Source organism: Pogoniulus pusillus, chromosome 4 (assembly GCF_015220805.1).
Source record: "Pogoniulus pusillus isolate bPogPus1 chromosome 4, bPogPus1.pri, whole genome shotgun sequence".
In the NCBI taxonomy this organism is placed as follows: Eukaryota; Metazoa; Chordata; class Aves; order Piciformes; family Lybiidae; genus Pogoniulus; species Pogoniulus pusillus.
In genome coordinates this window covers 16,232,946-16,256,991 of record NC_087267.1, presented here as the reverse complement: position 1 = coordinate 16,256,991, position 24,046 = coordinate 16,232,946, and the positions used below count along the sequence as shown (strand labels likewise).

The 24,046-nt window shown below is 42.1% G+C and overlaps 1 protein-coding gene across 1 annotated transcript in view; it reads left to right on the top strand.

Annotated features, from left to right (window-relative positions):
• Nucleotides 1-24,046, top strand: part of PPM1H (protein phosphatase, Mg2+/Mn2+ dependent 1H) — a 165,007-nt gene that overhangs the window by 97,647 nt on the left and 43,314 nt on the right. Inside the window, exon 5 of the mRNA XM_064142247.1 lies at nt 16,786-16,870. Within this exon, the coding sequence (XP_063998317.1) occupies nt 16,786-16,870 (85 nt within the window). The remainder of the gene's footprint in view (nt 1-16,785; nt 16,871-24,046) is intronic.

Here is a 24,046-nt window from a genome sequence, read left to right as displayed (position 1 = left end):
GGCAGTGCTCTGCATAAGCAGGCCAGGGAGAATAGTTCTGTTGTGTTCTCTTAGCATCCGAGAATTTGAAGTTTGCAAAGGTACTGAACCATGTTGTCTCTAGGTGAAAAATGCTAAAGGGTGCATTTGTATTTCAGGTTTGCACTCACGTAAGTTCATCTTTATGATGTGTGTACACAATGTATTTACAGAGAGCAGTCAACTGCAAAATCTTCTGTAGTTTAAACCTAACGCTTTTATTGCCTCTTGCTGATTTAAACTGTGTAGGAAGTCAGATAAATCTTTTGTGCATAGAGTTACTATTCTTTTCATGTTGGCAATTAATATGCTGAATTTGCTGTTTATATTGCAAATCACTCTCCCAGTTTCCCTTGACATGTGACATATTTAGATCTTTTTCACATCAAATGTCAAATGAGTTCTCACAGAGGGCAACTGCAAACATGTTTGGGTAGATCACCTGTCTAGCCATCAGAACCAGTAGCTGCACTAAATTTTAGCTTCTTTTCCATTGAATTAGAAATAATGATGTTTTCCTGTACTATTGTACTTGAAGTACAGTTGAGCCTCTTCCACCACGTTGGCTGTATTGCTTTATTGCCCCTTAGAAGTATGCTACGTAAAACTAACCTGCTTCTGAGTAGTAGAGATCTTTGCTCTTAAATGATTGACTGCTTCCAGTTCCCTTAGGATTCCTCCTCTGCTTCTTGAGAGCAACCTAAACTCCATTATAGCCTCTGATGGACAGTGGGAAGAAACTTGTTGGTGGTGATCTGAATTGGCCCAAGCCTCCACTATAGTTAAAGACACTGAGAATTTGTTCCTTTGAATGTTCATCAAGCCCATCAGAAGCGTCTCTTCAGAAGAGCGGGAATTAGAAGGGAGGCTATTGGTGAGGCCAGGTCTTGTTTGACCCAGAAATCAAACTTTTCTACTCATTCCTCATGTCTTGTAGGTAACAAGGTGTCTCTAGATCCAAAATAGGGTTTTGCACTTTCCAAATGAACCTCACTGAAACCTTCCTTCTGCTGAGAAGAATTCTCTGAATTTCCAAAATCTTTCACTTTCAAATAAGCCCACTTCTAGCCTTTCATAGCTCAAGAAAATAAAAGCCTTGAAGTATAGGAGATCAGTTGATCTGGGCCTCTTTCCTACCAAATTCCCACTTCCCATGTTTTAGAAAGGGAGTAAAACAGCTATTGCAAAACATCTAAATTTCTCCTCATCATTAAAAGGACATTTTAGGACTAGAAAAGCAGCTCTGAGGTTGTCTGCCTACTGCCAGAGTGCACACTGCATTCTTGTGTATTTAAGAGCCCAGTCATGTAGCCAAGAAATTTTATTCGTGTTTAGTTGGAAAAATATGTTCCCTATTGCTGTCTCGTGCCTTGCATGGTCAGCTTCACAATTTGTACAGATACAAATGAGGGTGGTGAGAAATACAATAAAGAGACAAGTTTAAAAAATGTTTGTCTGCCCTTGAAGAAGGGCAGGGTTTGTTTTTCATACCCAAAAAGGGAACTTGTGCTATTGGAACTAAATGCTGGAACCTGCAGTTCTTCGGTTGAGCTGTAGTTTCTTTGAGTTCACCTATTCATACGTGCCTCTTCTCTGTCCTCCTCCCCTCTCTGCTCCCTGACTGGAAAAATCCTACAAATAAATCAAGCTGCATTTCCCACAGACCAGTGTCTGTGAGAGGAGGTTTTGTGAGGCCGCTGTGGGAATAAACATTTTTGGGTTCATGCAAACCTCATTTGTTTTGCCTGTGCTCAGAAGAAGGTCAGGTCTTTTAATTCCAAGCAACTTCAAAACAGCAGAAGTTTTTGAAGGTGGGTTTTGAACAACTTCTACTGTCACAAGACCAAGGTATGTGCAACAAACTGTTAATCTCACAATGAGACTAAGGAAACACCAAGTGTGAGACTTGAATAATAATGTGCTATGCAGTGCCAGCTATATTTCAGACTTATGTCTGTGGTATTCAGTTTAACCACCAAAGCTTCTCAAATCTAATCATTTCATGCCACGTACCCTGGCAGTGTTGTATAGCAGCTGTCCTTTTGTAGTTGATGTGTAATTACATCATGAAAAGACTTTAATTACCATATTACTAAATTACCAGCCAGCAATCCTTTCAGGTTCAGCCCTAGCTCACTTCTGTATGGACTATTAGGCTACTCCAAGCTGAACACTTTTGGTTGGTGTAAAAGGGAGGAAAAATTGTGCTAATTGTAGGTTTTGTTATGAACTATTATTGAGCATGATGTTATGGCATCACTAATGTCAATGATATAATTAAACTTCTGCTAATGATGCAGTCACAGTTCTGTAATAATTACACGTTAACTGCAAATGATACCAGAACCCTGCTCAAAATGAGGTGATGTATTAAGAGCCTGATAAAAACAACATGGAGGAAGGCACTTGCATACTCTAATGGCTTGTCTGATCATTCTTGGGCTCTGCTATAAATATACCTACTTGTACAGTCAAAATTCATGTCTGAATATTGGCCAAAGCTTTTTCTAGTGTTTATCTCTCTCTTCCTTTCAGTGGTTAGCATTGTCCATGCAAGGTTATCTAATACAGGACTGATAGTGTCAGCTCTCCAGTACATAGTTTCTGGTGAGCATTGAGGCATTGTGCTTGGGTTACCAGTTTGACATATACACTGTGGTAACTAGGCCAGGCTCTCAGAATAACTGCTTGCCTTTTTAAAATAAAGCATAATAAATCTTCTCTGCTCATTCTTTTAAACAGTATTGTTCAATTTTGTATTGCTAGAATGGCTTTTACTTCTAAACTGTCAAAACATGCCTTGTTAATCTCAGTTCTTTTGAGTTTTATGCTATTGGGATGTTGTTTTATAGCTAGTGATGAAGCAGTAGTAAAATACAGACTTAATGTTTTTCCTGATTACTGCCCAATTCATGTATAGCCTCATGCAACTTTAACATTTGCCTGATAATCTACAATGACTGTAATGCAGTATGATCATATTAACTATCTTTAGCATGAGTGTTCTTCTGGCTTTCATCTTGCCTGGCAAGGAGCTGCTTGGAGGCTGCAGGCACTGCCGTTTTATGCTGTGTTTGGAGCCACATAGGGTAACTGTGCTTTTATTATTATAGAAGAAGCAGAGCACCACAAGTTGATTTGACTTTTCCATAGGCCATGAAACACTCACTGAATCTGCAAATGGATTTTTGGGCTTTTTTGATTTATTGGCAGAACATGGGATCAAAGCAAAGAGCCTGATGTTTCAGGGTCTTCTCAGACTTGCAGGGTCACTGGATTTTTTTTCTGCTTTAGTTCATCAGCTCTTTTTTATCATCTTTTTGCCTCCTTGCTTTTTTTTGTTCCCCTGTGCTAATGTTTCCAGGGCATATTCACCCTCTGCTTAAACATATATGTCTGGAATAGATTTATATTTTTTTCTTCCTGTTTGCAAATGTAGAATTAATGCTAAAGCATTTGGGATGGTTAAAAAGCTCACTGAGTGGATGTTTTTGTGGTGTTTCTGTGTGAGTGCAGGTTAAGTAACTTCATTGGTGCCTCAAGTGCTCAAACGTAGGAAAGTGCATTTATAATGGCAGCTTCTGCCAGTGCAATAAAATAGTGAATTGAAAATGTAGTTCTACTTTGTCTACTCTTTCAATTCTTTCTGGATTTGCTCCTCGTGTTGAATCTCACTACATTTATACTTCCACTTCTTCTATGTCATGGTGCTTGTCAGCTGCTTCCCTTATGCATAGTTCCCATTGCTGGAAGTCAGATTTGGGGAGTGAATCTGGTTTTATGAAGTAAATGAGAGTGGCATAGAAACAGCCATATATCTGCTGACTGGCACCATATCTTAAATGGAATTTCTGAAAAGTCAGAATTGATGATCCTAACCCTTTTTTCTTTTTTTGGTTCATGGTGTCTGACCTCTTCCTCAAAGCAGTCCAACAGGGTGATTTTCTTCTTTTTTTTTCCCAGAAGCACTAACACTCTGTAAGGCTGGAAACCAAAAAGTGACTTAGTGCGTTGCTATTGTGGAGCTAGTTTGCTTTTGGTGTTTTTACAAAACCTTAAATTTCTGCTTTTCTTAACTACCCATCTTCTCATTTCAATAGTGTATATTTTTCCTGTTTTCCTTGAGTGGGCTGCCTAAGTCCTCTCTGTCTCCTTACATCTGTGTTTGAATAAATAACAATAACTGTGCCTCATTCTTGGTACTTGGAGGTCTCTAGAGGAAAGACTAACTCAGTTACTAAGCTTCTCCAGTCTGCAGTATTTGTAAAAGCATTTTTTTTTATGTCTCCTCTTAAAGATTCAACAAAAAGAGCTGCAAATCTCTGAATTAGACACGCAAGGCCTTTTCACCCTGGGACCATGCAATACATGGTGACCTCACTATGTCTTCTGAAGTTCTTATTCCTCTAAATACTCACCAAATGCCTCCCAAGAGGTGAAAGCAACACTTACAGATTGTATTTTGCCCATCCGTGTGCACATTCCCTCTTTAGATTATTATTATTTCTTTGTTGGAATCACATCAAAATAGTGTTTGGTTATTTTGAGGCAATAGTTGATCTAAGCCTGATTCTGCACAGAGCCTGTGCTGTGAACAGAGACTGAATCCAAGATGAAGCAAGTCTCTCCCACTCACATTCTCCTTCGCTGACTGCAGTTTGGTAGGTGAAGCCTGATCCTGCCTAGCTAAAAATGTTGGAAGAGAGCATGGCAACTTAGTCATACCCAGGAGATATGGCCAAGTTGCATCTCTCCACTTTCCCTGTGTTTTTTTTTTTTCCTTTAGAAGCCTGACTTGCAAGCTTGTAGAAGCACTTCTGCTCTGTTCTTCCTCCTTGCCCTCCTTCTAGGGAGAAGCAAGAGTATAGGTTTCACAGGAATAGCAGCAGCCTCAGATCTTGCAGAATTTTGTGCTGGATAAAGCTTTTGGAGGCACTTCAGGAAACACTTTAAGTGAGATATGTAGAAAAGGTGTTGGCTCAAAACTGATCAATGCACTCAATGTGCAGTGATGAGGAAGAGCATATTCTGGAGATCCAGTAAATGACAAGTTCCAGGGTACTGGCAAATTATATCTAGCACTGACTTGGCAGAAGTGATTAATTTGGCAGCAAGCATTCATAGACTTTTGAAAACAAAACACGACCTTCCTCTCCTCCAAACTCTTGTTTTTTCCTGCTTTAGCAGTGTCTGTGTCAGTCTAGCAGGTGCTGAAGCTCTTGTGAACATTTTTAGTGTGTCCAGCAGATCAAGGGATATTCTTCTCCCCCTCTACTCTGCCCTAGTGAGGCCCCACCTGGAATATTTCATCCAGTTCTGGGCTCCCCAGTTCAAGAGGAGCAGGGATCTACTTGAGGGTGTCCAGTGGAGGACTACAAAGATGATGAAGAAACTGGAGCACTGCCTTATGAGGAAAGGCTGAGAGCCCTGGGGCTGTTTAGTCTGCAGAGGAGAAGATTGAGAGGGCATCTAATAAATAGATCTAAGTATCTGAGGGCTGGGTGTCAGGAAGGAAGAGACAGCCTCTGCTCACTTGTGCCCTGTGGTAAGATAAGGGGCAATGGATGTAAAGATCAGCACAGGAAGTTCTACCTCAACATGACGAAGAACTTCTTTACTGTAAGGGTGGCAGGGCACTGGAACAGGCTGCCCAGAGAGATTGTGGAGTCTCCTTTTCTGGAGACTTTCAAGCCCTGTCTGGATGCATTCCTGTGTGACCTGCACTAGATTCTGTTTTCTGCTCTGGCAGGGGATCACTTCCAACCCCTAACGTCCTGTGATTCTGTGATCCTGTACGTTCAGGTAAGTCTTTGATCCTAACCATAGAAGTATCATCTACCCACAAAGTCCTTATATTCTGGATTTTTAGGAAAGAGAGATAATTTTTTCTGTTCAAGTAAACTGGAAAGACACAGTTCATTGGTATTAATTTCCAGAAGTGATAGATTCTGTTATCTTTGATTCTCCGAGGTTTTCAGCCTTTACAAAAAAAGAGAAGGAAAAAAAACCACAAACCCAAACTAGTCAAGACAGACCACTGCAAGTAAAATCCCCTGTTGCCTGGTTTTATTAGTGAATACCTGATCAAGGAAGAAATCCTACTGTAATAGCATCTTTGCATGTATGTTGCATGTGTGGCCTGTAGAGTTTGTATTGTCTGAATCAAGATGAGCAAAGGGTACCAAGATGTAATTTTAATCACTCCGTGTATTGGTAAAGTACAGGTCAAAAAGAGACTGTGAACTGCAATAGAGGCAGCTTGAGGTATAAGCACATATACCAGAATCCAGATGTCCTGGTGTAGTGCATTAATGTCAAACCCATCTTTTAAATCTGTACTGTCATACCTGACCACAGAGACACCTGCAGATTTCTTCTTCCCAGTGTTTACATGGCCAAGGTCAAAGCCTGCCAAACTGGACATGTTGGACCTCTAGCTCCCATCTGTACTATGAGAGGAGGGCTGGCAGGAACAATCCAGCCTTTGTTTGGTGAATGTTCAAAGTCCACTGTGGTCCTTATTGTGTTGGAAAGCTTTTCTCATCCTCTGAATTCCATGAGCTTGCCAAGCAGCCCAGGTTATTTAGCTTCAGCAGCAGAGGCACAGTGCAGTTTGAACCCTGTTCCTAGGGCTTTGAGTGAGGGCTTTCCCTGTCAGTTCTGCATGGGTAAGTGAAGCAGGACTTGGATGAAAGTCCACTAATACAGCGGAAGCAGAGAGTGCAACTTTCAATCTGCTTTTACCTCTCAGTCCAGCTTGTTCTGATATCATGTAACTGCCACAAAATAAAGCAGAAAAGCTGACATCAGAGTAGACGTGATGCTTTGGGTGCTAGAAGTCATTCTGACTCTCTCAATGGTAAGACAATGAAGAGCAGGGGGAAAGAAATCCGTGCTTCTTCTATCTTACGTGGTCAGCCACATGCCAGCTGTATTACTGGCAAAATAAACACTGACTTGCAAAGCAATGCCTTCATCTACTAAGCCCAGGTTTAGTTGCCATGGTAACTTGTCCTAGAGATGAATGTGATACCCTGGACAGCAGGGAAAAAGACTTTGATTCCACAGACGAGTCCTGAGACTCAGAACTGGCCACAAATGTGACTGCACTTCTTTGTTCATTTTCCTGGCATGGCCTGAATAATTGGTGCCTTGTTGTTCGGCAGGGATACAGAATCACAGAATCAACCAGGTTGGAAGAGACCTCCAAGATCATCCAGTCCAACCTATCCCCCAGCCCTAGCCAGTCAACTGGACCATGGCACTAAGAAATATGGTAGTGTATCATCATGGCAACTCTGGACTTAGTGGTGTTCCAATGACTAATACACTGAAATCATCATGGGCAGAATGAATCCTGTGAGGGCAGCAAATCTCCATCCTAAAGATGCCTAAACATCAGTGGCCAGTTTTCCTGTGGAGCAGTGTTGCTATAAGCTGGTTTGTAGTGGCTTCTTAGCTGCCAGCTGAAGCCCTCTCTGAAAGATCAAGTTCAGATGTAAACTAAGAGGAAAGTACAACTTATTGCAGAGCTTTTAGGTTAAGTGTTACTTGGACCAGAATAGAGAGTGCTGTAAGTGTATAGGTAAACATACAAAGTGACCACTGGTTCAATTGCAAAAGTTATTTGCTCAATTAAGCAAACAAAATAATCGGATAGAGACAGCCATGGGGTGGTGGGAATAGAAAACAAAACAAAACTAACCAAACAAAAAAAAAATCCCCAAACAAAGAAAAAAGTCGACTTAGCCCTAAAGTGAAATACTTTTAATAAAGCCAACTGCTAATAATAACTCCATACTTAGATTGCAGCAAAGCAATTCACAGAATCACAGAATGTCAGGGGATGAAACAGACCTCCAGAGACTGAGTCCAATCTCCCTGCCAAAGCAGGATCCCCTAGGGTAGTCCACACAGGAATGCATCCAGGCAGGTTTTGAAAGATTCCAGAGAATGAGGCTCCACAACCTCTCTGGGCAGCCTGTTCCAGTGTAAAGAACTCTCACTCACCCTCACTGTAAAGAAGTTTCTCCTCGAGGTGAAACCTTCTGTGTTCCAGTGTGTATCCCTTGTTCCTTGTCTTATTACTGTGCACCAATGAAAAGAGATTTGCCTATCCACTTGATACCCACCCCTCAGATATATATAGACACTAGCAGACCTAAACTAGTGCAGGGAACTCAGAAGAGATTCCCCTAAGAATCAAGCTGCAGCCCACCCAAAGAGGCACGGTGAACTAGAAGCATGCAGCTCCTGGGGTCAAAAATGACTGGACAATGTGTCTTCTCCAACCTGTCTCTTCTGTGGACAACCTGCAAGCTCTATGTAACATAAAACCATAGAATGAGTAGTGATGCAGCAACAACTGAAGAGATTTAATTATGGTGTTGGTGATGACCAAATTCTCCTTGCTGTTGAATGCAATATATGAGGCAGAAGGAGGCTGCCAGGAGTAGAAAATCCTTTTAATTGCTGCTTACTAAGTTGGTAATAGACCACATGGGATGGAATGTAAAACCTGTTCTAAAAATTCAGAATTTTGTAAGGAAGGTTCTGACTGACTCGTGTGCTAGTGTATGTGAGGACAAGGCTAATGCTAGTTCCTGCACTTGGGCCACAACAACCCCAAGCAAAACTGCAGGCTTGGGGCAGTGTGGCTGTAAAACTGTCTGGGGACCTGGGGATTCTAATCAACAGGCAGCTGAATATGGGCAAACAGTGTGCCCAGGTAGCCAAGAAAGCCAGTGGCATCCTGGCTGGGATCCTCTGTCCAGCAGGAGCAGGGAGGTGATTGTCCCCTTGGACTCAGCTCTGGTGAGGCCACAGCTTGAGTATTATGTTCAGTTTTGGGCACCTCAATACAAGAGAGATTTGGAGGTGCTGGAGTGAGTGCAGAGGAGGGCAACGAAGCTGAGGAAGGGTCTGGCGAATAAATCTGATGAAGAATGACAGGAGGAGCTGAGGCAGTGTAGTTTGAAAGAGAGAGACTTCATCACTATCTACAGCTACTGATAGGATGTTGTGGAGAGGTTGGTGCTGGTCTTTTCTGGTAGGTAAATAGTGATAGAGCAAGAGGGAATGGCCTCAAGCTGTGACTGGATAGGTTTAGAGAGAACATTAGGAAACGTTTTATCAGAGCAAGAGTGATCAGGCATTGGAATGGGCTGCCCAGGGAGGTGGTTGAGTCAGCAGCGCTGGATGTGTTTAAAGGTCATTTGGATGTGGTGCTTGGAGATATGGTTTAGGGCTAACCTTGTAGTGTAGGGTTGTGGGTTGGACTTGGTGATCTTGAGGGTCTTTTCCAATCTGAACATTTCTGTGATTCTGTGAAGTAAACTCTTCCATATAAATCTATGAGCATTTTTTGCTTTGAGAAACAGCTTCTACCTACCCATTCATGATCCTTCTGTTAAAATCATAGAATCAACCAGGTTGGAAGAGACCTCCAAGACCATCCAGTTCAACCTATCATCCAGCCTTGTCCAATCAAATAGACCATGGCAGTAAGTGCCTCATCTAGTCTTTTCTTGAACACCTCCAGGGATGGCAACTCCTTCACCTCCCTGGGCAGCCCATTCCAATGCCAATCACTCTCTCTGTGTAGAACTTCCTCCTAACATCCAGCCTATACCTCCCCCTGCACAACTTGAGACTGTGTCCTCTTGTTCTGTTGTTGGTTGCCTGGCAGAAGAGACCAACCCCCACCTGGCTACATTCTCCCTTCAGGTAGTTGTAGACAGCAATGAGATCAACTCATTTAGTAAAGAACAGGGCATGAGAGCAGTGGCTTCAGAGTATATCAGCAGCTTCATTTTGCCCAAAGGCAAATCACTAAATAAGCCTTAGAAAGCCTTAGAAATGTAAGGAACAGACTGCATGATTTTAGGTGCTTCCAAAAGATGACTTTAGAGGTTTCTTGAAGGAATTTGATTTCATAATTTCTTTCTGTGTTTCCTTCTAAAGACAGAAGTCTCTCTTTTTAAGACAGGAGGTTGCCATGGGAGAGGTGTAGTGTGCTTGGCTTTGTGCTTGTCCTATGTGCAAGGATAGGAAAAAGGCCCTGGAATGAAATGTCTGGGAATGAGTGCCCAGTTCATGTCCTCCTGGAGCTGGACTGTACTTGGCAGTTTTGCTGTTGAGACATTAACCCTCAGAGCAGCCAGGGTGGTCAGCAAAAGGCCTTAGCAGAAGTTTGGGAGGATTCTTTATTGTTCCTGCAAGAAATAGCAAAGCACACTGTTACAGAACATTCATTTAACCCTACCTTTGTGGAATACTTCACCAAGACAAGCTCTCACACCTTTTGTTGGCTTGAGGGAGCTGAAGTTCCCCGCTTGTGATGAGCGAGTGCATCCAAACAGCCTTCTTTAACCACAGCATACACCATGAGACTACCTTGTGACAGGAAGAGCCACGAGCAGGGAGTGTGTTCTGTATTAACATCGACTTTGTTCAGCTTAAAAGAAAATCACCCAGTGTTGCTGTTCTGTTGCAATATTTCTGTGGCACCCTAATGTTTGCACTGAAAAATGTGAAGAAAGCAGGTGGTAGGACTTTTGAGTGGCAGTAGATGGAAAATAAGGAGAGAGGCCATTTTCATTGCCTCTGCCTCCTCTCTGGTTTGTTGCTTGTTTTCTTCTTGGTAGTGATAATGAGTAGGAGTTGGGGCATTTTCTGAAGCATCTGAGGTGTTGCTGAGGATTGCTGCTTTCACTTCGGAGTTTTATGGTGATGGATATGTCATCACTGGAACCTGTTTTAATGCCATTATGTAATGGTTTGTTTCACTATCTCCACCTTGCCTTAGTTTATAAAATTAAGGAAATAATTTAGAGGCTTTGCACTGCAGTTCCATGATTATTGCCAGTGCAGTGAGGTGTTTGTTCACCTGGTTTCTAAAGAAACACTGAAAAATGAGTACACACGGGACTAAGGGAGAGTAGTCTAGTTTGTAATAAGTAAAAGGAAGATGCCAGGATTAAATGTATTAAGTGGTCAGTAATTGTAACAGCTGTAAGTTCCAGTGCTCCAGTTTTGTAATCACTTTCACTTAGCATTTAATCAAAGGTAAATAAAACTAGTTTAAAGCTTTACCAGACATTATCATTACTCTTCCTTGGCTTCTTTAAATATATACATTTAGTTACTATAGTAAACAAGTACCCTTCTAGACTGATTCCATAGTTCTAGGATTTACTTTCTCTTTTTTTCTTTCTCAGCTGTTTTGTGACACACCTAATTAAAATCTACTGCTTGGCTCCCCTTTGAATGCCATAAAACCCTGCCTTATTCTTTCTGTCAGTTTAATCTCTCTTTCTTTTCCACTGACACATATCTAATACCTCTTCAGACAGGCCAGACAGTTCTGCTTCATCTGTACCGAATCCACAACACTTAACACCTTTTGACAAAATGGATACATCCTCCCTGTGGCTTGGAATTGATATACGCTGTCAAAAAGCGTTTTCCAAGTGGTCTCTTTTTGTCACCTTTACCAGACTTGGATCTTCTGTTGTAGAAATGTGCAGCTTAATGTTGTGTTTCAAATCATTTTTGGCTGAAAAAGTGTGTAATGGAATCAGGGTGTCCCCTGAATGCTCCTAACAGTAGGAGATGCCTCTTTGCTTTGAACACCAGAATCCCAGTAGTCCCATGACAGCACTGAAATTACACTTTTGACCTTGTTCACTGTAAAGTGTTTCTTTCTCTGTATGATTAAATGAGAGTAAGCAACAGTAGATTTTTCTAAAATGTATAAATTTCCCTGTTTCTCACAAGAAACTTGGGACAGATGCTATGCAATTTTCATCTGGTTGTGTTCTCCATAAAATAAAAAGGAGAAAAGAAAAACAAACATCAAACCCTGCTTGATTCAAGGAGAGGTGGCTGTTTTAACCACATTAAAAATGCAAAAGCTATTGATATTTTCCTTAAGACAGTGTTGTTGCTACATCCTGAATGTGAGAGCAGCAGCACAGTGCACTGTCAGATTTTTACCTTTTTGTTGCTTCGTTCACCTCGTGTTTTAAAGAGGGATGTTTACTAAATTACCAAATACTGTTTTTAAAGTATCCCGTCTGGATATAGAAAACAGACATGTAATTAAGGTTCTCTCTCGATGCTGCAGTTCTCATAAGATTGTTTAGCTGCTCACCATGGACAACACAGTTATGTGTAAATGTAGTAGTTTCTGTAGATTTATATGCAGCCTTTTAAGCTCCTGGTGTTTCATTTCACTTGCATTTGACTGCATGGATGTAGCCTGCTGCAGAATTTGCTGTGACTGCCACTCTTGCTCCACATTTAAGTGAACAGGGCACAGCTTCTCATGATCAGAAAATATTCAGTGAAACAGCCAGAAGAGAAAGACAAAATCAAATTTCTGTTTATTCCATTGTAAGCTTTGGGTCCTTTTTTCCCTAACACATTTCTGTTTTCTATGAATACTTACCAGCTCCAGACCAGTGAGCAAGCTGTCTTTGCTGGGCAGAGCACCTGCATGTTCTGTGAAGTGCAAGGACGTGTACAGTGCTGTAGGTTGGATGGCTGGGTTCTAAAGAGGAGAGAGGACTCAGAGAAATCTGGAGTTTGTTTTTAAAAGTGATCCAAATAAGTGACCTTGATGGCCTCCCTGGCCTCAAGACTTAAGAGCAGTTTCCCCTCTTTGTTTGATCACTGCAGATGATGCTACATGGAGAGGGCATCAGAGCTACTGAGTGTGGAGGGCAGTGCACCAAGAGGGCTGTGATTCCCCAATTTTCTATCCTGCCAAAAAAAAAAAAAAACTCTTGGGTTTTTTTTTAATTGTTACTTCATTGGTAGAAAATTCATGATTGGTATGGGTCTGAAGCAACCTTGTCACCAAAGAATTTGTTAGTGTTGACATACTTGCTCCCTGTGAACATGAATCATCCGTCTGCCTTTAGCAGGCTTGCCCTGTGGCTCTGCTATAATGTGTTTCACCAGTGTGACTGAAATTAAAATGTCACTATTAAACATGGCAGAATCAGATGCTCTCTGGGCACTGCATCTCTTTGAGTTCTTTTTGCTTCCTAGGTAGCTATTTCTGACAGTTTAATAGGACAGCTGTATTCTAGTATGAAATAATACATTTGTACATTCCCAAATCATGGGGAGCTAAATGATTTCAGAGCACTATTTCATTGTGTAGATGCATCTTTTATGTGTGGCAGAAGCAGTAATGCCCATGTAACACCGTGTTGCTGATTAAGCCCATTAGGAAGCATAAAGTCAAAATTAATTGTCCTGCAGAACCATCTACAGTGGGTCTCTCAAAGCAGTTGCTGGGCTATTTGCAGCTGCCATGTGAGCCAGATTCCCTTCCCTTGAGTAGTTATTGACTTTGGGCTATTGAATTCAGGGCTCTGGAGGTTGCTAGATAGGAAAAGCCTTCAGTCGGTGCTTGACAGCTCTGTCACCATGAGGTCATGGAAAGGGCAGTTCAGTCTCCAAACCCAATTAGAGCCTGATTCAGCACCTCTTCAGTCACAAGGGAAAATCCTGCTGAGCAGGGTGGCTTCTGGGCCAGGTTTTCACACCCAGCCTCTCCAGCGAGACTACCAACCAATGTGTCCAATTTTGTCACTTGGGCTGTTCAGAAATTCCCTTTACTGTCATGAAACAGCTAAGCAGCTGGTGTGGAAAGGTAAAGGGCCTGATAAGAGAATAATGAGCCCACCACACTTGACAGACCAGTGACCTATACACATAAGCCTGCATCCCTCCCATTACTGTCTAATTCCTCATATGAAATCATTTGGTTCTTATGAGCAACTGTAACTTTAGAGCTGAATGAAGTCCAACTGCTGAAAACATTCATGTAAAACATAAAACTGTGGCTGTTTTATCAGGTGTCAAAAGCATTGCTTTATTTTTTTTCCCCAAAAGATTTTGGGGGGCTTGGGCTTTTCTGCTGCGTTGTGCTTTTCATCCCAGGTGGCTGCAATTTCTAGTGAAAATAATTTGAGCCGTGAAAGGTTGACCCACTCTCCTCTGAATTGCTTTTTATATGATGCAGGTCCCTTAGGGCTCAATTCTACCCACTGAAGTGAGAGTGATAGCCAGCAAGATATATAGGAAGTATGTCAGCATGCACAAAGGAAAAGGTGAACCCCAGATTGGTCTGAGTGGTCTTTAAAATATGGATTTCCTGTGAAATGGTGATGAAAGGGGAAGTAAAGGATAATTAGGAAATTAGCCTAGCGTGCCAGCAGTTATCTCAAAGTGTGTTGCTTTTTATTGGCCCTTTCAGACAAGCTCAAGATCAGTAGATCTTTTCTGACTCTCTTAAACTGGTGTGTAAAATTCAGTTAGTGTCTGATCAGTTGCTTTGATCAGTGTAGTCTAGGCAGTTGCCTTAGTACTAAATGCACAGTCCCCTAAAACGGAGGCCTGCTCAAGTGAGCCAAATTACATATGCAAAGGTTACAAAAACTATCTGCTGCCTTTGAGTAAGTTGAGGCTGGTTCAAAGCCCAACACTTCAGGAATTACAAAAAAAATAAAAGCAAAGGTGTTAGTGTAGGACAGAGGTGGTGGTAGAGTGCTTACTGCGTTTTAAAAAGGCTGTCTCAGAAATCCAAGAAGAAAATTTCCAACAAACACTCATTATTTTTAATTGGACTGGTATTTTTGTAAGCCTGTAATACTTTCAGATCCATAAAGGGGGTGGGGGTGGGGGGGGAACTCTATCAAAAATTCTGCACAAGTTTCTCTTAAGAAATTAATGAGTTGCCACCACACACCTGTCTTATTTCAGGAGCACAATCTTGTTTTTAATTGTAGCAATACAGAGGCACCAGGAACGTTCAGTGTGTAGGTTGCGCTCTTGCCACTTCTAATTTCTACACAGGATTATTTGCAAAAACGGAGTGTGGGAAGTCTAGGAGCAATACATTTGTTACCTGTCAAAGCAGAACTGATTTCCCTTCTTCACTGGACCCTTTTCTCACCTCTTTCCCGTTGTCGCACCATCTTGTCCCTGTCTGTCCTTTGCCATGTGAATCTCAGAAACGTGAACGGTTCCTTTGCTCTTTGATGCTCCTGTCTTTTGCATGCCAGCAATAGCACATCATCAGAGACAATTTCAGTCTAATATTGTCTCTAGAAGACTTGGAAAGTTAGTCAGTGCCACGAATTTTAGGCAGTTGGTTTATGAACCAGGCTGATTTTCTTCAGATGTCTGTGTGTTGAATTTGGAGGTTAAGTTGTTAGTCTTCCTGTGGCTACCGTATTTGGCTGTGTTGCAGTATGCCATCAGAATATCTGACATAGACAGAACGTCAGCAGATTGTCAAGAGAAGCAGGCTAGCACACAAATATCTCAGAATCACAGAATTTGTCAGGGTTGGAAGTGACTTCAAGGATCATCTAGTTCCAACCCTCCCTGCTGTGGGCAGGAACACTTTCCACTAGATTGTTTTGCCCAGAGCCATATCCAGCTTGGCCTTAAAAACATCCAGGGATGGGGCTTCTGCCACCTCCCTGGGCAACCTCTTCCAGTGTCTCACCACCCCCATTGTGAAGAATTTCTTCCTAACATCCAGTCTGAATCTGCTCACTTCTAGCTTGGACCCATTCCTCCTAGTCCTATCACTACCTGACACCCTAAAAAGTCCCTCACCAGCTTTCTTGTAGGCATCCTTCAGATACTGGAAGGTCACAGTAAGGTCTCCTTGGAGCCTTCTCTTCTGCAAACTGCCTCGAATCCTTCTCTTCTCCAAACTGAACAGCCCCAACTCTCTCAGTCTGTCCTCATAGAAGAGGTGCTCCAGCCCTCAGATCATCCTTGTGGCCCTTTCTGGATGTGTTGCAGCACACAACAGGATGAAAAGACCACAGAATGAAGACAATTTAAAACACAGAAAGTGTTCTTGGAGAATCAAAGTGGCAATTGCTTAGTTTATCTACAGCAAATTCAAGAGAGCTGGTACACTGCTACTATCCAAACACTGAATTCATCCACTGATGGTTGAGAAACGACTCCACAACAGGCACTAAAATCTTTGGGATGATAAATAGCTCATCCAACTCTTCAAAAGCACCAAGTGTTACTGTACTTACAGAGCTAAGGAATGCAGCTCTGTGAGTGAATTCATGACTGTGGAATGAAGTGGGAATGCTAGATAAATTCCTCCATCTTGTGACTTCTTTTCAGCTAGTGACATTACACCAGGGAAGAATTGGACCATAGTTTGCATGCTGTGTAGCAGATTGTTAAGAGGCAACAGGCAGGTGTTTGAGAGAATTTGTTCTCTGCTATTTGCAGAAGGGTCTATCCCATTACCTGCCATCTTTCAGCAGGTAATTAGTTAAATTTGTGTTAAACAATATTTATTTTGCCATTTCTATTTACAGTTGGAGTGGAAGTGTTCTGGCATGACATAGGACCAATCAATAATTGGAAAGTGCTTGCATGAGTCATTTGAAGTTAGTAGTTTATACAGTGTCAGCCACAACTGGGATTAAAACCTGCAAAGAGTTGTTCTACAATCAGTGATTCTGCAGCATCTCCTCTGGGTGTCTGCATTTCACTTAATAAGTATTCCCTGTAGACATCAACTGAAATAACTCTTGCCTTTGTTGCTTGGATGTTTCTGTGAGCTCTGAAATGAACTTGGCATATACAATTTTGTTTTAATTTATTTTTTTTCATCCAGCCTAAAGGATGCAGGACAGGAATCCTGTTTTGTGTTGTTGTTTTGGTTTTGTTTTTATTTTCTGTATTGATGTTTTATTACTGTTCCAGGGCTATAATAATCCGAAATGGTGAAGTCATTCCAATGTCTGCAGAATTCACTCCAGAGACTGAACGCCAGCGACTTCAGTATCTGGTAAGAGATCTGAGGATTAAATCAGGTGCCACTGATGAGAAGCATTGCCTAGTTGTGATGGTTTGAGAGTTACCTCCCCCCCCCCCCCACACACACACACAATGAAATCACCCAGACTAGGCTCAGCTGGCTGGAAGTTAAGGAATGAAGCTTTATATTCACAGCTTACACAATATGCAACCAGATATTTACACTATATTACAGTATTTACAGCTATGTACAGAAATATACAAGTAATACAGAAACACTGTACCCTTCCCAGAAATCAGAGTCCCCAGGAGGGGCTCCCAACCACCCTTCCACCTTCTTTCCACCCTTCTACCTTAGCCCAGAGTTTGCCTTATGTGCCAGGTGAGTTTGGAAGGTGGGCAAGGGAGGTTAGAAGAATGATTAGTTGGGTTACACGGATCCAAGCAGAAGAGAAACACTCACTCTGACAGGCAGAGGCACTCTGTCTTACCTAAGTTTGTATCCTTGTTTTTGTACATCTCACAAGACTGTGAGTCTTCATCACCACTGTTTTCTTTTCACAGCCTATAATCTTTCTTGTAAAAATATTCCAGTTAGCCTCAAACCAGCACAGTGGTAATACCTAAAGTTCAGACACATGCCACTAAGTTTCTGTGGCTCAGTGAAGGACCATGTATGTTTCAGAGATATCAGCAAATGTGGAGAACATCCTGATCCTAGTAAAAGGACTCCTGCCTCTTCTCATGGTACAGCTGTACCATGTTCATCTGTAAAACTCCAGCAGCTCATTGGTGTTGAAAACCACAGAGGTATTTCATAGAATCATAGTGTGGTTTACATTGGAAAGGACCTCAGATATCATCTAGTTCCAACCCCCTGCCATAGGCAGGGACACCTCCCACTAGAACAGGTTGCTCAAGGCCTCAACCATCCTTGAACACACTCAGGGAGGGAGCCTCCACAACCTTCCTGGGCAACCTGTTCCAGTGTTTCAACACCCTCACTTAAAGAACTTCTTCCTAATATCTAGTTTAAATCTGCCCTCTGCCAGTTTAAACCCATTACCCCTCAGCCTGTCATTACAAGACTTTGTAAATTGTCCTCCCTCCCAGCCCTCCTGTGGACCCCCTTCAGATACTGGAAGGCTACTACAAGATTTCCTCGAAGCCTTCTCTTCTCCATGCTGAAGACCCCCAACTCTTGTAGTCTGTCCTCATAGCAGAGGTGCTTCAGCCCTCTGATCATCTTTGTGGTCCTCCTCTGGACTTGCTCTAACAGTTTGATGTCCATCCTGTGTTGTGGGCTCTAGAACTGTACACAGACCTCCAGGTGGGGTCTGATGAGAGCAGAGTAAAAGGGGAGAATCACCTCCCTTGCACTGCTGGCCACACTTCTCTTGATGCATCCCATGACACAGTTGCTGTCTGGGCTGCGTGTGCCTGCTGCCAGCTCATGTTGAGTATAAAATACCACAGACTGCTCTCTGTGCATGTGAACGATGTTGCAGTGCTTTATTCATTTGCACTAATAGCATGCCAATAGTACCTCAGTTGGAGAAAAGAGATCCAAGTGATCTCTGTGAGCATTAGCAGCTGCAGGGCAGAATGGGTGAAGAAAGACTAGTTTTGTTTGGTGTAGCAGAACCCGTAAAGGTTGGACAAAGTGTCTAGCTGAGGACATGGGATGCTTTATACAGCAAATTGTACTTGCTGATGGAGTGCCCAAGCAACACACATGGCATCACTCTTAATGCAAACAGTCTTGTTACATTTCAAGTTTCTCATTAATGGTCAGATTGGTTGATTGAAGTTGTTAAGACGTGGCTTGCAGATTTCTTTTGTGCTTCTTATCCCCTGTTTTTTTCTCTTCAGAAATCTAGACTTAAGCTAAGGTAGGTTCACTGTCAGCTTTGCTGATGTGAGGTGAACAGGCCAAGGCTAGTGGTCTTCCCTGATCTTAAGGTGTCTCTTAGCTTTAGCCCAGCCCAAGCACTGTAGTTTGAAACTGGGCAAAATGCCAGTTGTTTGAGGCAGGGTGGAAGGCTTTAAAGAAAAATTATGAATGTTTCCACAATTATGACTTGGATTTTCAGTCAGGTTCACTGGACTGGAGCTGAAAATTTCAGAGGGAACACTGCTTTGGGAGTACTCATATTTGAAGAACCAAATAAAGCCAAAATATTTACAGTTCTGTTACATTTAAAATAATTTGTTGGCCTTTAAAATAAAAGGTATCTCTAGTATCTAGTTGTAGCCAGGTGGGAGTTGGTCTCTTCTCCCAGGCAACCAGCAACAGAACAAGGGGACACAGTCTCAAGTTGTGCCAGGGGAGGTATAGGCTGGATGTCAGGAGGAAGTTGTTGCCAGAGAGAGTGATTGGCATTGGAATGGGCTGCCCAGGGAGGTGATGGAGTCACTGTCCCTGGAGGTGTCCAGGAAAAGACTGGATGAGGCACTTAGTGCCATGGTCTAGTTGACTGGCTAGGGCTGGGTGCTAGGTTGGACTGGATGATCTTGGAGGTCTCTTCCAACCTGGTTGATTCTATGATTCTGTGATCCTAGGGAGTCTGCTACTTTTGTAGGAAATATGAGATAAAGCATTGCCAACAAGGAATTTTTTTTCCCCTCCTTACATGTCCTTTCTGGCTTAAATTTGAAAACAGCAGCTGATTTGAAAGGCATTTCTGCTGTTTCCTTTGGAAAATGCCTTTACCTTTGTTTGTTCATTTTAAGTCTGTATGTGACAAATATACCAGGGCTGCGAGTCTCATGTTCAAAGAAAGTAACATGCGTGAGACAGCAGAAGTGTGAAACTAAGTTAGAGATCATTTCAAACATTCCATAAGTAACTTTTTTTTTTTTAATTTCACACTTGAGTTTAAAAAAAAAGACAGCTCTAATGTTTTTTACAAGGGTGACATAAACTCCTAATGTTTAATCTGTCTTGCTGCTTAGATCCCAAATAATTCTCCTTACTCACCTTGGATGTCCTCACGTTCTGCTATCAGTCTGTTGTACTATCAATGCCTCCTGCCATTCTTACCTGAAAGCTACTTACCTTGGGTTTATTTTCTTATTAGTTAAATCTGAGTTTCTTTGTTTCAAAGATGTTCTTCATGCAGAATAGAAAGAAAACCACTTAATTGTTTTAGCTTCAAGATTTTACTTGGTAAATACAGAGATACTGTTTACTGTAGGAGTGTTACTGCTCAGGCAAGTGGAGGTTACTGAGAAGTAACCTCAGCCTACAGGTTACTTCTCAGTGTTGATTCTCTGTGCAGCAGACACACTTAGCACAGAAGGTGAGGATTTCCTCTGCCTGTAGTGCCTATTGATTGCTTTGGCCACACAGGATATTTGTTTTGGTCCTCTTTTCTTGGACAAAATTTCCATTTGCAAAGAAATCTGCAGGATAATGAATTGTTCAGGCCCTGCAAACATCTCTGTACATGTTTGAGGATGATGCCAAGCTGTGTGGTCTGGTTGATACGCTGGAGGGAAGGGATGTCATCCAAAGGGACCAGAGAGGCTTGAGTGGTGAGCCCAAGCCAATCTCATGAAATTCAGCAATGCCAGATGCCAGGTCTTGCACCTGTATCATCAGTGAAATCCCAAGCATGCATACAGGTTGAGCAAGGAGTGGCTTGTGAGCAGTCTCGAGGAGAAGGACTTGGGGGAGGGTATCAGCTGATGAAAACTTAACATGAGCTGTCAGTGTGTGCTTGCAGCCCAGAAGGCCAACCACATCCTGGGCTGCATTGAAAAATGCGTGACCAGCAGGATGAGGGAGGTGATTCTCCCCCTATACTCTGCTCCCATGAGACCCCATCTGGAATATCACGTCCAGTTCTCATGCTTTCAGCATAAGAAGGGAATTGAGCTGCTGGAGCAGGTCCATAGGAGGTCCACAAAGATGATCAGAGGGCTTGAGCACCTCCCCTGTGTGGACAGGCTGAGAGTTGGGGCTCTTCAACCAGGAGAAAAGAAGGTGCTGGGGAGAGACTTTTTATAAGGGCTTGTAGAATGGTGGGGTTTGGCATGGTGACCTCAATAGAACAAGTGAACTACCCTATCATTCTGACTCATGAGAAGCTCTGGTTACGGTCAAATGTCCATCTCTATTTTTAACAGTGAGAGGACAGCACACAGCTGCAGTTTTCAGGCAGACTGCATGGCAGAGGCAGACTTCTGTGTCAGGGGACTTGTGAAAGTGTTGCAGAAAGCAATCAATCCTTCAGCTGAAGAGCACATTTTAAGATGCAAGGTGTGAAAGCCTTGCAACCAGTATTCCCTTGATCCTTCAGCTTCTGCAGCAGTTCAGTGCACCATAATGTTTCTTTCTCACTAATGGGTGTTCATGAGTGGGATTTGGCTACTTCCCTCTTTCCTTCTTCCACCACCTCCTTTAGTTCTAATCTCTGTCTGTTTTAAACATGTCCATAAAATAATGAATCAGTAATTGGAAAAACTTCTGGATGCATTGTGGGTGGTAGTCCTTTATAGTAGTGTGGTTGGGTTGGAAAATTCCCCCCACCCCTCCAAATAAAGTTTACCAGACTAGGGCAGACAGCTTGGAAGTAAGATAAAGCTGTATTTTACAGCAAGCTACATTTACAAGCATATATACAAAGTACATTTACATGTACTTAGAATTATCTACAATTATTTACAACTTAGAAATAATACAGAAATCCAATCCTCCCCCCCTGGACAAAGAAAGCCTAGAAGGGGCCAGTGCCACCAATGGCATCCTGGCCTGCATCAGGAACAGTGTGGCCAGTAGGACAAGGGAGGTTATTCTGCCCCTGTACTCAGCACTGGTCAGGCCACACCTTGAGTACTGTGTCCAGTTCTGGGCTCCTCAATTCAGGAGAGATGTTGAGGTACTGGAACATGTCCAGAGAAGGGTGATGAAGCTGGTGAGGGGCCTGGAACACAAACCCTATGAGGAGAGGCTGAGGGAGCTGGGGTTGTTTAGCCTGGAGAAGAGGAGGCTCAGGGCAGACCTCATTGCTGTCTACAACTACCTGAAGGGAGGCTGTAGCCAGGTGGGGCTTGGTCTCTTCTCCCAGGCAGCCAGCAATAGAGCAAGGGGACACAGTCTCAAGTTGTGCCATGGTAGGTGTAGGAGGAAGTTGTTGGCAGAGAGAGTGATTGGCATTGGAATGGGCTGCCCAGGGAGGTGGTGGAGTGATTGTATGATTCTGTGTTATCTGGTCAGTCAAGGTTAGTGCATGGTGTGGAAGAGTCAGTGAGTTGAAGAAACAGCAACAGAGCCCAAGAGCAACATTGGTTATATGCTGCCATTTTAATCCCTCTGAGCAAACCAATGATTGATGCAGATTTTATCATTATAATTCTTTTTACAACCAATTCTATAATTTATTTACATTCTGCACTGAACTTTCAGGAAAGTCCTGAGTTCTCTTACTGGTGTTTTTCCATAAGCCTTAAACTACTACAAGTAGAATACAATACTGGGGGAAATAGCACAGCATGATAAGAGGATAAAGTTGTAAGATATATTTGACGTAGGAGAAAACAGTAATTCTGTGTTCTCTGCTACCTACTTAACTGACATACTAGTGTGTGAGTCTGGGTTTATCTCGATGTCATGTTTGCTTTGCTGGTCATTGGGAAACACAACAGGAAGCAAATAGCCTTTTGAAAGAGATGTGGCTGATATTTCCTCAACTAGGCTCCATTTTAAACAGCCAATATTGGATGGAATGCATCCAGACATAGAACACAGTGTAAAATGGCAGAGTACTGAAAACACACAGTGCAGACTATGCCAGATTTATGCCAGAAAAGTGTAATAGCTTCTGAAAGAAAAATGATGGAAAACATTCCAGTTTTGTAATGCAGAATAACAATGTTCTCTGAACATACCTTGTAAGGATACAGAAAGTGCTTGGTAGTCACTCTTATTAAATTTTAAGTTCTCTGGATGGTGTTTTTGATCTGAGGTTCTTGCAAATGAAGACTAAATGGAGAAATGGAAAATGTAGTGTCTCATTATAGATTTAACTCTGGTATTTGGTTCACTTATTTTTGTGTCTTGTTTGATTGCTTGAGGACATTTAATGGTGTCTGCTTGTATAGCTGCTTGAAACATCTGTAGACTTTTTTAAAAGCATTGCTTTTTATTCTCTGATTCTGCTGGCCCAGCAGCAGACAGAGAGGGAGAAGTTTGGGGTGGAAAGAGAGAAGAGCCCTGCTCTGGAGAGCAGTTCTTAACAAACCCAACTGGAATCTGCAGCTGTGTTTTATAGCAAAATGTTATTCTATCTGTAGAACTACTAGTGAGATATGAGAAATAAATGTTAAAAGGGTAAGAAATATAGACAAAAAAATTAAAAGGGGGGTGGGGGGTATACCAGAAAAAGTCTCTGTTTCTTCACATGAGAATTTAGCTCACAGGCACCAGAAGCTTCCAAATTGCTCTTTTCCTTCTGTTCCACTGATGCCAAAAATATTAGAATCAGGTTAAGATCCCTGGATTGTAAATCAAGCATTGAGGCTTGGCTGCGGAAGAGAAATCTTATTTGAACATTAGCAGTCCACTGGTAACTCTGCCAGCTTTATTAATCTTATTTCACTTGTGACCTCAGACTTTCCATCTGAATAAATCTTTATGAGATGCAGTCTCTCCCAATTGCTTTACCTTTTCAATAAAGGAAATTTTTGTTTTCGAGGGCAAAAATGCTGCAAGTCTGTAACTTTTTTTTTCCTTCTGGAACTGTGATCCAATCTAATAAGTAATCTCATCTATAGGCAAAATTATTTCATTTTTATGTCAGATATGAGGAGATTTTTGTTTGTGTCTTCTTGTTTTATAGACAGGCAGTAGTAGTTGTTAGCTAGCAGTTCATAATTATTTAATCAAGATTAGCTGTGCATTTGTAAAAGTGAACTCAATTACACTTTGAAAACAGACTGACTTCACTGTTTACAGTGTCATAGACTAGGAAGAGTATAAAGTATACTAAAAAACAGACAAGCTCTCTGCTGTCAGTGTGCAGCAGTACATCAGATAAATCATTAGGCATATTCCATCTTTTGGCAACTGGAATGAAAAGAAATAAAAAAGTTTATATGCCCTTTTAGACAGGGAATGCAGAGTTCTGGAAGCATGAAAAGCTTCATCTGGACTAATATCTCTTAAAAGTCACCAGTGCTTCTTAACCATTTCTGTAATAAGGGA